The sequence below is a fragment of the Pteropus vampyrus genome, unplaced genomic scaffold (genome assembly GCF_000151845.1).
Source record: "Pteropus vampyrus isolate Shadow unplaced genomic scaffold, Pvam_2.0 Scaffold250, whole genome shotgun sequence".
Lineage (NCBI taxonomy): Eukaryota > Metazoa > Chordata > Mammalia > Chiroptera > Pteropodidae > Pteropus > Pteropus vampyrus.
Genome location: NW_011889031.1, coordinates 915,510 through 928,603, shown reverse-complemented (window position 1 = coordinate 928,603; position 13,094 = coordinate 915,510). Strand labels below are relative to the sequence as shown.

General features: G+C 56.5%; 2 protein-coding genes across 2 annotated transcripts in view; both read left to right on the top strand.

Annotated features, from left to right (window-relative positions):
* Window positions 1–13,094, top strand: part of LOC105301795 (liprin-alpha-3-like) — a 42,259-nt gene that overhangs the window by 3,016 nt on the left and 26,149 nt on the right. The window contains 22 exon segments of the mRNA XM_023520169.1: window positions 1,156–1,410; window positions 1,634–1,735; window positions 2,118–2,282; window positions 2,603–2,677; window positions 3,180–3,254; window positions 3,564–3,785; window positions 4,754–4,900; window positions 4,993–5,127; window positions 5,547–5,630; window positions 5,776–5,907; window positions 6,364–6,426; window positions 6,615–6,694; window positions 6,970–7,003; window positions 7,005–7,115; window positions 7,672–7,859; window positions 8,844–9,066; window positions 9,726–9,889; window positions 10,018–10,177; window positions 10,318–10,511; window positions 11,496–11,718; window positions 12,378–12,541; window positions 12,670–12,801. Of these exon segments, the coding sequence (XP_023375937.1) occupies window positions 1,171–1,410; window positions 1,634–1,735; window positions 2,118–2,282; window positions 2,603–2,677; window positions 3,180–3,254; window positions 3,564–3,785; window positions 4,754–4,900; window positions 4,993–5,127; window positions 5,547–5,630; window positions 5,776–5,907; window positions 6,364–6,426; window positions 6,615–6,694; window positions 6,970–7,003; window positions 7,005–7,115; window positions 7,672–7,859; window positions 8,844–9,066; window positions 9,726–9,889; window positions 10,018–10,177; window positions 10,318–10,511; window positions 11,496–11,718; window positions 12,378–12,541; window positions 12,670–12,801 (3,113 nt within the window). The 5' untranslated portion in view covers window positions 1,156–1,170.
* On the top strand, window positions 10,323–13,046 carry PPFIA3 (PTPRF interacting protein alpha 3). The gene is made up of 4 exons (XM_023520147.1): window positions 10,323–10,511; window positions 11,496–11,718; window positions 12,378–12,541; window positions 12,670–13,046. The coding sequence occupies exons 1-4, from the start codon at window positions 10,354–10,356 to the stop codon at window positions 12,890–12,892; spliced, it is 768 nt and encodes a 255-aa protein (XP_023375915.1). The 5' UTR covers window positions 10,323–10,353; the 3' UTR covers window positions 12,893–13,046.

Sequence of the window (13,094 nt, the reverse complement as noted above, 5' to 3'; positions counted from 1 at the left end):
CACGTATCTAGATTCCCAGATGCACCTGCTCAGAGACCCAAAGGATGCAGCTGCCTCTTCCCTCCAGGTCCCAAGGCTCTCAGTCCCCTCCTCTGATTACAGGAGTCCAAGGCTCCAGTCCCAGGCTTTGGACACAGTCTGCACTGGGTGGGGCTGGGAATTATCTACTCTCAGAACCGGTTATGCCTCTGCCGGAAGGGAGAGAAGGAAAGGAGGGAACAGAGTGAAAGTCCCTCCCGCTTTCGGCTGGGCCAGCTGGGCCTGTCTGACCTGATGTGAGCGTGGGAGCAGCTCAGGAGACCTCGCTTCATCTCCGCCCGCAGCTCGTGTACCCGGACTCCTGGGCCCTGGGGGAGGTGGGGTCTGAAGGCTGGGATTTCAAGGTCCAAGGTTGGAGGTCGAAAGCCCAGACTCATACCCCAGGGGAGGAAGGAGTGTGGTGTCTGACTCTGGGATGGAGAAGGAGGGGTCTGGAGGCTCACACTCCTGAGTCCGGGGGAGGGAAGGGCCTCCAGGACCTAGACTCCTGTGACCTGAGGAAGGAGGGAGCTGAATCCTGGTAAACTTGGGTCATAGGAGATGGCTATCACGCTGGACGCCCACCATGCTTTCCCCCATGGCCCCACCAAGTCTGGAGCAGAGGTCCAGATGAGAAATGGAAGGAGGGAGGAGCTGGACAGCAGGCAGCCACATATCAGTGGCTAATTCCGTGACCCCAGTCCCGTGTCTTCTGCAGGCATGGTCCTCTGCTGAGGCTCAGTTGTCTCACTGAGGCAGTGGGTTGAGGGGGATCCTCAGCAGGGCCCAAACAGGTAGAGACTGATTTTTCCAGTCACTGAGTCAATGCCTGGGTCACCAACTTCGGTTCTCGGACTAGGCTAGGCCTAGATTTGCCGCCAGGGCCTGACAGAGTCTGACCTCGGTTTCCCCAAATACTCTCACGCAGGTAGCCAGGCCCGGTTTCCTGAGGGCAGAGTTTTAGTTTATCCTGTGCTATGATCAGAATGGACAGGCCTCAGTTTCTTCTGTGCAATGCCTGGGTGGTCCGACCAGTTTCCTCTATGTAGTATCAGAGTGGCCCGCTGTGCCTCATTTTCTCTGCCTGTGTCTTCACGAGGCCGGTCTCTGCTCCCTGGCCCCTCCCCGCACCTGCAGGCCAGCACCGCCGCCATGATGTGCGAGGTGATGCCCACCATCAGCGAGGATGGCCGGCGGGGCTCGGCGCTGGGCCCGGACGAGGCGGGCGGCGAGCTGGAGCGCCTCATGGTCACGATGCTCACGGAGCGCGAGCGCCTGCTGGAGACGCTGCGCGAGGCGCAGGACGGGCTGGCTACGGCGCAGCTGCGGCTGCGCGAGCTGGGCCACGAGAAGGACTCGCTGCAGCGCCAGCTCAGCATCGCCCTGCCCCAGGTCTGGGCGGGGCCGGGGTGGGGCCTGCGGGAGGCGGGGCCTCGACCAGAAGGCGTGGGGGCGTGGGGGGCGGGGCTCGGCGCATGGAAGGGCGGAGTCAGGGAAGCCGGCTTCGCCGGTGATGGGCGGGGCCTGAGCCGCTGGAAGGGGCAGGGCTTAGCCGGGAGGGCGGGGCCTTCAAGCAGCCCTTCCGATTGTCCCGATCTTGCCCACATCTGGACAGGAGTTTGCGGCTCTGACGAAGGAGCTGAACTTATGTCGGGAGCAGCTGCTGGAGCGGGAGGAAGAGATTGCAGAGCTGAAGGCGGAGCGGAACAACACGAGGGTAAGGGGTGCTGGGGCCCGGGCCTAAGTGGAGTGGGCGGGGCCTCAGGTGTTGCAGCCTGACCCATCTTTAGTCCTTTCTCACCTTTCTGTCTTCTCTCTGCTCTCACTTCCTGGCCGATCTCCTCTGGTCCTCTACTTCCTTCATGTCCTCTCCCCTGTCTCCATAATGGTCTCTATTCCTGTATCGCTCCTTTCTTGACCCCGACCCTACTGCTAACATCCTTTTGTCTTTTCCGGACCTATCTCGTTCCTTACCCCTTTGCTTGGCGCCGCCTCTTGTCCACGTGTCCGTCCACCCCATCTATCTGAACCACGTTTTTCCTCTTCCCTGCCTCTCCTCCCTTGCCTCTTTTCTTTGGCCCGGTGCCTTGTCTCTGTAGCTTCTCTTGGAACACCTGGAGTGCCTGGTGTCCAGGCACGAGAGGTCACTGCGCATGACCGTGGTGAAGCGCCAGGCCCAGTCTCCCGGCGGGGTCTCTTCCGAGGTGGAGGTGCTCAAGGCTCTAAAATCCCTTTTCGAGCACCACAAGGCCCTGGATGAGAAGGTATGGGAATGGAAGAGCCTGGGTGGCTGGGGCTGTCTGGAACTGAGGCGATTCTGACTGTGATTGGTTGGGGATGTCCTAAGTGGGAAGAAGGTTGACTGCGACTGACTGAGACAGGCTATGCAGACCGGGATCTAACTGGTCGATGATGGAAAAAGGGCGGGGCGGCTTTGGTAACTGGTTTGGGTTGCACATCCATTATAGATAGAGGAATTCTAACCGTTGCCCTGTCAGGCCCATTCCGGGGTGAAGTGCATCATGCTCACCTGTCCTAGATTGGATCTGATCTCCATCTCGTTCCTGTCCTGCCCCATCCCTAGGTCCGGGAGCGACTGCGGATGGCTCTGGAGCGGGTGGCAGCGCTAGAGGAGGAGCTGGAGCTGAGCAACCAGGAGGTGGGGGCATGGCCACGAAGGGGAGGGAGGGGCTAAGGAGCCCCCAAGAGGGCGCGCTGATTCTGGGTTCCAGAATCTGTTGTGGGCAGTACTAGAGTAGAGGTCCGGTGGGGTTGGACTGTGGAGAGAGCCAGTGGGGTTCCTAAGGAGGAACTCACTGAGCAGGGCTAAGAGGAGAACTGCCCAGTGACGGTGAGTCTAAGGTGAGAATCAGCGGCCGGGACAAACAGAAAGAACCCGCTCCCAAGGGAATGGTTGAATGGGCAAAGTCAGGGCTAAAGAGGACACCTCCGCCAGGAGGCTAAGCGCAAGAGAAGGCTGGACTCCTGCCCTGCTGGGCAGCTAAGGAGAGATATGAGATCACAAGGGCTCAGGGTAGACTGTGGGGTGGGGGTGGCCCCAACCGGATTGGAGTCACCGATGAGCTCTCCTTAGAGAGTTTGTGCCAGTGGGAAGTAGAACTAATCTTCCATTTGCCCTGATCTCCCTTTCCCATCCCTAGACTCTGAGCCTTCGAGAGCAGCTGTCTAGGCGCCGGTCTGGGCTGGAGGAGCCTGGCAAGGAAGGGGACGGGCAGGTAAGAGGTAGAAGTCCTTCGCTCCCCATGCTCTTCATTGGTCCCCATCCTCGTGACCTCCCTCAGCCCTCTGACTTTGTGATGGTCCTTTTAACATTTGGTATGATCCTCACCGATCCTAGGATGTCTGATCTCCTAAGACCCTTACTGGCCTTTGACCTTTGATTCAGGTCACTTAGCTAACCTCTGCGACCTCCATGACCCGAACCGATCTGTGATTCACTCTCCACCCCCACTGGCTTTCTCCTCGCATTCTCTCCATACCCACTCCGGGGTCTGTCCCTTCCTCCCTCACTGTCTCCACTCCAGACCCTTGCCAATGGCCTGGGTCCTGGTGGGGACTCTAGCCGACGCACTGCAGAGCTGGAGGAGGCCCTGGAGCGACAGCGTGCGGAGGTGTGCCAGCTGCGGGACCGCCTGGCGGTGTTGTGCCGCCAGATGAGCCAGCTGGAGGAGGAGCTGGGCACCGCCCACCGCGAGCTGGGTAAGGCCGAGGAAGCTAACGCCAAGCTCCAGCGCGACCTCAAGGAGGTGAGGCCGGAGCCCCTGGTGGGCTGCCCTCTGTCCCTCCCTTCCCCTAACCCTCCCTCTCCCCCTTTGCCCAAAGTCGCAGAGCTCATGAATAGTGGAACCTGGATTCAGCCCACAAGCTATGTAGATTCTCCGCCACCCTGAGCCCGTTTCCTCACCTGTAAAATAGGGCTTTTGCCCTTTGTCAGAGGGTTGGCAAGTAGCACACATAGGGTAGGTGCTCAGTAACTAGTCACAGTTATGTTATCATTGGGAAATTCTCTCGTGCCTCTAAACTGAAAGCTTTGTCCGCATTTCATCCCATCTTGGCTTAGGCTCCTTGATCCTAACTCCCATATCCCAGAGACTGCTGGGAAGTGTAGGGCATGAATTCTCGAAGGTCCTGGATGAGAAAGAAGAGTGAGCGTCATGCAGTAGGGCCGTTTTAAGCCTGGGGCCCGTTGGGAAATGCGATCCACCCCCAAGGGGGCTCCCAGGCGGGGTCCATCTCCCACGAGCACCTTCTCTTGGGTTCTAAGCCTATGCTACCCTGGGACATCTTGGGAGATGCTGCCTCCTAAATGGAAGGGACCTTTGTTTCCCATGAGACCCTAGGGCACTTGCTCTATAATTTTAAGCCTGGGCCAGAAGTTGCTGAAAAAAAATCTCAGGCCTGGATTTTTGAGGCGAGTGGTTTAAGGAGTGTGGAGACTTCCCATCCTGCGGGCCTTAGGTCATTCATACAGGAGGGGTCAAAGCCAGTTCTGCCCTAGAAGCTACCACCATATTCATTCTCAGGCAGCAGGGGACCTAACATTGGCTATACACGGGAGCTCTTGGCAGGTGCAGTTCCACTATTCTGACGCCCGGTATGGCAGGGGACTTCATTTCCCAGGATTCCCTGGGGTGCCTGGTGGGGGTTCTAAGCCTAGGCTACCCCCGGGCCTTCCAGAAGCCGAAGCGCACGCGGCCCTTTGCCACCTCTGCAGGCGCTGGCGCAGCGGGAGGATATGGAGGAACGGATCACGACGCTGGAGAAGCGCTATCTGAGTGCCCAGCGCGAGGCCACGTCTCTGCACGACGCCAACGACAAACTGGAGAACGAGTTGGCCAGCAAGGAGTCGCTGTACCGGCAGGTGGGGGGCGCGGCCAGAGAGGGGCGATGGGGGCGAGGGCGTGGCTCGTGTGACCTAGCTCCTCCCTTCCCCGCGTCTCTGTCCTCTCCTAGAGTGAAGAGAAGAGTCGTCAGCTGGCGGAGTGGCTGGACGACGCCAAGCAGAAGCTGCAGCAGACCCTGCAGAAGGCGGAGACCTTGCCCGAGATCGAGGCGCAGCTGGCCCAGCGAGTGGCAGCGCTCAATAAGGTGACGGGAGGCCTGGGGTGGTAATGGCAGCAGGGGGAGGGGACAGGGCCTGGAGGACTCAAGTCTGGTGGTGGGGCTGGGAGGGGAAGGTGGATAGGAGACCTGCATCGTGGATTCTGGGTAAAAAGATGGGGCAAGGGATGGGACTTGGAATGGGAGCAGAACCTGGAGGTTTCGGGGTGGAGACATTCTCTAGTGCGGACTGAAAGGTGGGGTGGCCTGGAACATGAGCTAAGAAAGAAACGGGGCCTGTAGGTGGGGGCAGGGCCTGAATCGCACGTGTTGGGCTTGGAGTCTTGCGGTGGAGGAGCCTGGAACCTTAGGGTCCGGGCCTGGTGCCCAGTCTCGGCAGAGGCAGGACTGGAGCCTGACTGGGTCCTAGTGGGGCAATGACAGATGTCATGGGTTCCGTCCCCTAGGCTGAGGAACGTCATGGGAATTTTGAGGAGCGGCTTCGGCAGCTGGAGGCCCAGTTGGAGGAGAAGAACCAGGAGCTACAGCGGGTGAGGGGACAGATGACGGCAGTAAGGGCGGGGCGTTCGGGCTGGAGGAGGGGCTTGGGTGAGGGGGCTGGCCTGGGGGCGGAGCTTAGGACAGGGGCGGTGCTCTGGGCCAGGCAGGCTTTAGCACCCTCTCACCTTTGGGCAGGCCCGGCAGCGGGAGAAGATGAACGATGACCACAATAAGCGGTTGTCTGAAACAGTGGACAAACTGTTGAGCGAATCCAATGAGAGGTTACAGCTTCACCTCAAGGAGCGCATGGGGGCGCTGGAGGAGAAGGTGCGTCTCAACCCAGGACTCCGATAACCCGGCATCTTGGACCGCCTCTCGCCGGAACCCCGCGGCCTCAGATCTCTACCCCAGATCCCTCATTATCTGAGATCTCAAACCTGGGCATCCCGAATTTGACAGACTTCTCTGCTCTATTGCGGGACCACTCTTTGACCTAGTCTAAACACCCCAAGAGCTAAATTCTGGGGCACCCATACCTTGAGTTTTTGGCTTTTCCCCAAGCCTCTAACCTTGTGGACCCTCCAACTGAATCCTCTGATTACACAGGACGCGGAATTCAGAGGCTCCCAGGGACTCTCCTCCCCCGCTGCATCTTTAGCCAACATTCTAAACACCCTCCACCTCTCAGTTCTTGCCCACCTCATTCCCCCTTGGGTCTTCTCAGGCCCCCAGAGCATGTCTTCCTCAGGGTCTGCCCCCTCACTGCACCCCTGTCCCCCACAGAACTCCCTGAGTGAGGAGATTGCCAACATGAAGAAGCTTCAGGACGAGCTGCTGCTGAACAAAGTAGGAAGGGGCCCAGAGGGGTGACCGGAGGGGTGACCGGAGGGGTGACCGGAGGTGTGGACCGGAGGCGTGGCCTGGAGAGGTGGAGCGGGCGAGCGCTCCGCGGGGCACATTCCGACCTGACAGCCCCCATCCGCTCCCCGCAGGAGCAGCTCTTGGCAGAGATGGAGCGAATGCAGATGGCGCAGGAGCAGCTCTTGGCAGAGATGGAGCGAATGCAGATGGAGATTGACCAGCTGCGGGGGAGGCCACCATCCTCCTACTCCAGGTGACGGTACCTTCCTGCTCCACCTCTGCTCATGGACCACCCTGGCCAAGCTCATCCTTTCCGAGCCCTTGGTCTCCTCCGCCCCACTTCCTGTCCTCCTGAGACTTCTTCCACTCATCCCTGATTTTTGACCTTTCACCCCAGACCCTTTTTGCCTGACCTTTGACTTCAGGTCCCTCTCCCGGTCTCCGGACCCTGGCCCTCCCCTGCGGTCCTTTACCTCTGTTTTCTTTTTCCTGGCCCGTTGGCCTCTGAGTGCCTTCCCATGCCCACAGGTCTCTCCCTGGCAGTGCCGTGGAGCTCCGTTACTACCCAGGCACCTACCTTACATTCTGGTGCCCACCTGGACCCCTATGGGGCTGGCAGCGGCCGGGCAGGCAAGAGGAGCCGCTGGTCAGGAGTCAAGGATGAGCCCTCTAAGGTCAGCAGCCACTTCTGGGGCACGGGCAGAGCAAGGCCTGGGAGGGCAATGGTGGGAAATGGGTCTAGTATGCGGAGCTCGGGGGTGGGCGGAGAAGCAGGGTCTCCTGGACCCACACTGTCTTCTCTCCTTCTCCCCCAACCCCATCACCCCCACTGCCTGGCTGTCTCTTCATGTGGAAATTCTGCTGCCTGGTGAGGACCGTAGAGGGATGATGGGGTAGGGAGAGGGATGATGGGGTCTGGAATGATGGGCAGGGTATGAAAGTCTAGAATGGGTGACGTGAAGACAGGAAGTGGGCAGAGTCACAGGAAACGGTGAAGTCAGGGAAGGAAGTGGAGTCATGGGTGGGGGGTGGTCAAGAAAACGGACCCGTCGAGAGAGAAAATGGGGCTGGAAAAAGTGTGGGGGCTGGATCACGCGGTGAGGGCAGTCGGTGCTGGGCGATGTGGGCAGGATCACGGAGGGCGGACGAGGTCAGGAGAGCTGAAGGAAGACCCAGCGCCTGCCTTGACCCCCGTCTACCTGGTGTCCCTCTGTCTCCACACAGAGACAGGAGTGGGAGCGATCTGCCCCTGCGGGGTCCATGCCACCCCCGTTTCCTGGGGAACTGGATGGCTCAGATGAGGAGGAGGCAGAGGGGATGTTTGGGGCTGAGCTCCTGTCCCCCAGTGGGCAGGCGGACGTACAGACACTGGCCATCATGCTTCAGGAGCAGCTAGAAGCCATCAACAAGGAGATCAAGTGAGTGCTGGCCCAGTCCTGCTCTGCCACTGGCCCTGGAGTCTGATCTGAAGGCCGGAGCCCATGTCCTCTCCCACCATCCTCAAGGAATTGTCCCAACCCAACACCCCTCCAGTATCCAGGAGTCCCCAACGATATACCCAGAAGTCTCCTATGTAAATATATACATTCATCCCCCAGTCAGTACTCACGATTTCCCAAGATGGCAAAGACTGTACCCCGAAATACCCAAATTCTCAATCCAGTACATCAGGACCCCTCCAGTATACCATGGATTTCATGGCTTCACTCGCCAGTATCCACGGATTCCCAGTACCCCAAGAATCTCAGCACAATACAAGCTTCCCATCCCCAAACACCAAGAATCTTACCCTAACACATCAAGAACTGCAACTCTCTATACCAAGAATTTCTAACTAATATCAAGACTCTTCAGTTTATTAAGACTTCTCCTATCAAGTAAAGTCCACCCTGATTCCCCAGAGACTATTTAGCAATTTCCTAATAACCTGTTCTCCTTGGTCCCAGCAAACATACCGACGTGAGCATCACCTTCCATTCAAAGTTGTTCTGACTTGAGGCATCGGCTCTCACATATGAGATGACTCCAAGAGCTTTCCCAGACTCTAGGCTGACTTCAGAGCCCCTGATCTCGTCTTGATCTTATCGGGACCGTGTGCTTGCCATCCTCTTTGGAACTTGACCTCTTGCCCATAGTAATCCCTTTATGATTTTCCAGAACCACTAAGTTTTCACCCTGACGCAGACCTTGAGCATCCTCTCTAATCCCTCCACGACCTCCTGAGCTTATCAAGACCTTTAACTCCCCTTGAACCCGTGAGCCATCAGGAATCCACCAAGGCCCTCGAACCTCGTTATGCCTTCCCTGGAATTATTTTGCTTTCTGGCCCGTTGGGCTCTCCAGACTCCTCCCGTTTGTCTGCCCCAGTCTTCTCACTCAGTCTTCCCCCTTTCCCTCCTCAGGCTCATCCAAGAGGAGAAGGAGACAACAGAACAAAGGGCAGAAGAGCTGGAGAGCCGGGTGTCGGGCTCCGGCTTGGACTCGTTGGGCCGCTACCGCAGTAGCTGCTCACTACCCCCCTCCCTCACCACCTCTACCCTTGCCAGCCCTTCCCCTCCCAGTTCCGGCCACTCAACACCCCGTCTGGCACCCCCTAGCCCTGCCCGCGAGGGCACCGACAAAGCTGTGAGTGTTCTGAAGTTTCCCCAGCTTGGTGGGGTGGGTACGAGGTCAGACACCGGGCTCCTCAACACATGCAATGAAAACTGCAGACACCAGTGTTTTTCAAAAGCAACTTTAGCTTTCCCTAACCGTTCCAACTCGAAGGGCAAAGGGAAGGCTGAGCCACTGGGTTTCTGAACCCTAATGTGTACTTTAGTTAGATCTGATCTGCTTTTGCCTGTTTTATGCGCTATGTTTCTACATAGGATTTTTTTTTTTTAATGTTTCTATGACTAAACATATGTTTGAGAACTACCGTTAGATCCTCAGAATTGACTTTTGACAGAGGCAGAAGAGATATCAGCCCTATTTTGTTGCCTTAAAGCCAAGCTTTCCTGCTTCCAGAACCTGTAACCTATCAGCTTTACCTGAGACTGTGCAAATCCCACTCCTGACACCATAGGATAAGATACTATAAATACGGGATTGTCATCCTCCAGTGGGACTGTGCTCATCGGCTTTATTTTTCTGCGGTTCACCCCCACTCGATATAGGCTACATTCAGAAATGGTGCCCCAAACTACGGGCATCTCAGACCCTCCCTAGTAGACGTCCCAACTAATGAGGAGCCCGCACCATGACTCCTCCAAGTCAATCCAGCCTCTCTGCCTCTCTGTTCCCAGAATCATGTCCCCAAGGAGGAACCTGGGGCTCCACGAGGAGAGGGGCCAGCCATCCCAGGAGACACCCCACCTCCCACGCCCCGCTCTGCCCGACTTGAGAGAATGACCCAAGCTTTGGCACTGCAGGCGGGATCCCTGGAAGATGGGGGACCCCCACGGGGAAGGTCGGTAGAGACAAAGAATTGGACAGGGATGAGCTTGCTTGGGAGGCTGAGATGGGCCTGGACAAGGACTTGGGATGAGAGGAGGCATCCCAGTTGGGGTCTGCTCTCACTCTGTCTTTCTCACTCAGTGAGGGTACCCCAGATTCCCTGCACAAAGCCCCCAAAAAGAAGAGCATCAAGTCATCCATAGGCCGTCTGTTTGGCAAGAAAGAGAAGGGGCGAATGGGACCCCCTGGTCGCGACAGCTCTTCACTGGGTGAGTACCCTGATCCCAACGCTTCCTTCGGAGCTGGATCACGCGGTGAGGGCAGTCGGTGCTGGGCGATGTGGGCAGGATCACGGAGGGCGGACGAGGTCAGGAGAGCTGAAGGAAGACCCAGCGCCTGCCTTGACCCCCGTCTACCTGGTGTCCCTCTGTCTCCACACAGAGACAGGAGTGGGAGCGATCTGCCCCTGCGGGGTCCATGCCACCCCCGTTTCCTGGGGAACTGGATGGCTCAGATGAGGAGGAGGCAGAGGGGATGTTTGGGGCTGAGCTCCTGTCCCCCAGTGGGCAGGCGGACGTACAGACACTGGCCATCATGCTTCAGGAGCAGCTAGAAGCCATCAACAAGGAGATCAAGTGAGTGCTGGCCCAGTCCTGCTCTGCCACTGGCCCTGGAGTCTGATCTGAAGGCCGGAGCCCATGTCCTCTCCCACCATCCTCAAGGAATTGTCCCAACCCAACACCCCTCCAGTATCCAGGAGTCCCCAACGATATACCCAGAAGTCTCCTATGTAAATATATACATTCATCCCCCAGTCAGTACTCACGATTTCCCAAGATGGCAAAGACTGTACCCCGAAATACCCAAATTCTCAATCCAGTACATCAGGACCCCTCCAGTATACCATGGATTTCATGGCTTCACTCGCCAGTATCCACGGATTCCCAGTACCCCAAGAATCTCAGCACAATACAAGCTTCCCATCCCCAAACACCAAGAATCTTACCCTAACACATCAAGAACTGCAACTCTCTATACCAAGAATTTCTAACTAATATCAAGACTCTTCAGTTTATTAAGACTTCTCCTATCAAGTAAAGTCCACCCTGATTCCCCAGAGACTATTTAGCAATTTCCTAATAACCTGTTCTCCTTGGTCCCAGCAAACATACCGACGTGAGCATCACCTTCCATTCAAAGTTGTTCTGACTTGAGGCATCGGCTCTCACATATGAGATGACTCCAAGAGCTTTCCCAGACTCTAGGCTGACTTCAGAGCCCCTGATCTCGTCTTGATCTTATCGGGACCGTGTGCTTGCCATCCTCTTTGGAACTTGACCTCTTGCCCATAGTAATCCCTTTATGATTTTCCAGAACCACTAAGTTTTCACCCTGACGCAGACCTTGAGCATCCTCTCTAATCCCTCCACGACCTCCTGAGCTTATCAAGACCTTTAACTCTCCTTGAACCCGTGAGCCATCAGGAATCCACCAAGGCCCTCGAACCTCATTATGCCTTCCCTGGAATTATTTTGCTTTCTGGCCCGTTGGGCTCTCCAGACTCCTCCCGTTTGTCTGCCCCAGTCTTCTCACTCAGTCTTCCCCCTTTCCCTCCTCAGGCTCATCCAAGAGGAGAAGGAGACAACAGAACAAAGGGCAGAAGAGCTGGAGAGCCGGGTGTCGGGCTCCGGCTTGGACTCGTTGGGCCGCTACCGCAGTAGCTGCTCACTACCCCCCTCCCTCACCACCTCTACCCTTGCCAGCCCTTCCCCTCCCAGTTCCGGCCACTCAACACCCCGTCTGGCACCCCCTAGCCCTGCCCGCGAGGGCACCGACAAAGCTGTGAGTGTTCTGAAGTTTCCCCAGCTTGGTGGGGTGGGTACGAGGTCAGACACCGGGCTCCTCAACACATGCAATGAAAACTGCAGACACCAGTGTTTTTCAAAAGCAACTTTAGCTTTCCCTAACCGTTCCAACTCGAAGGGCAAAGGGAAGGCTGAGCCACTGGGTTTCTGAACCCTAATGTGTACTTTAGTTAGATCTGATCTGCTTTTGCCTGTTTTATGCGCTATGTTTCTACATAGGATTTTTTTTTTTTAATGTTTCTATGACTAAACATATGTTTGAGAACTACCGTTAGATCCTCAGAATTGACTTTTGACAGAGGCAGAAGAGATATCAGCCCTATTTTGTTGCCTTAAAGCCAAGCTTTCCTGCTTCCAGAACCTGTAACCTATCAGCTTTACCTGAGACTGTGCAAATCCCACTCCTGACACCATAGGATAAGATACTATAAATACGGGATTGTCATCCTCCAGTGGGACTGTGCTCATCGGCTTTATTTTTCTGCGGTTCACCCCCACTCGATATAGGCTACATTCAGAAATGGTGCCCCAAACTACGGGCATCTCAGACCCTCCCTAGTAGACGTCCCAACTAATGAGGAGCCCGCACCATGACTCCTCCAAGTCAATCCAGCCTCTCTGCCTCTCTGTTCCCAGAATCATGTCCCCAAGGAGGAACCTGGGGCTCCACGAGGAGAGGGGCCAGCCATCCCAGGAGACACCCCACCTCCCACGCCCCGCTCTGCCCGACTTGAGAGAATGACCCAAGCTTTGGCACTGCAGGCGGGATCCCTGGAAGATGGGGGACCCCCACGGGGAAGGTCGGTAGAGACAAAGAATTGGACAGGGACGAGCTTGCTTGGGAGGCTGAGATGGGCCTGGACAAGGACTTGGGATGAGAGGAGGCATCCCAGTTGGGGTCTGCTCTCACTCTGTCTTTCTCACTCAGTGAGGGTACCCCAGATTCCCTGCACAAAGCCCCCAAAAAGAAGAGCATCAAGTCATCCATAGGCCGTCTGTTTGGCAAGAAAGAGAAGGGGCGAATGGGACCCCCTGGTCGCGACAGCTCTTCACTGGGTGAGTACCCTGATCCCAACGCTTCCTTCTTCGTTATATATTCACTTGACATTCATTCACGTCTTCATTCATTTGGTAATTCATTTAGAATATGAAGGGACAGGACTCGGCAGAGGAAGAGGGAAGGAGGAGGGACAAGGAAAGGGCCCCCCCGAGGAATGTTCGCGTGACCGGAGGGACACATGAATTTATTTCATTTACCTTTTTTTATTTTAATAGAAAAAGAGGAAGGAGAATCCTAAAGGTAGGCATCTGGTGTGTTGGATCCAGCTTGTACGGCCTCATGAGAGCCGATAG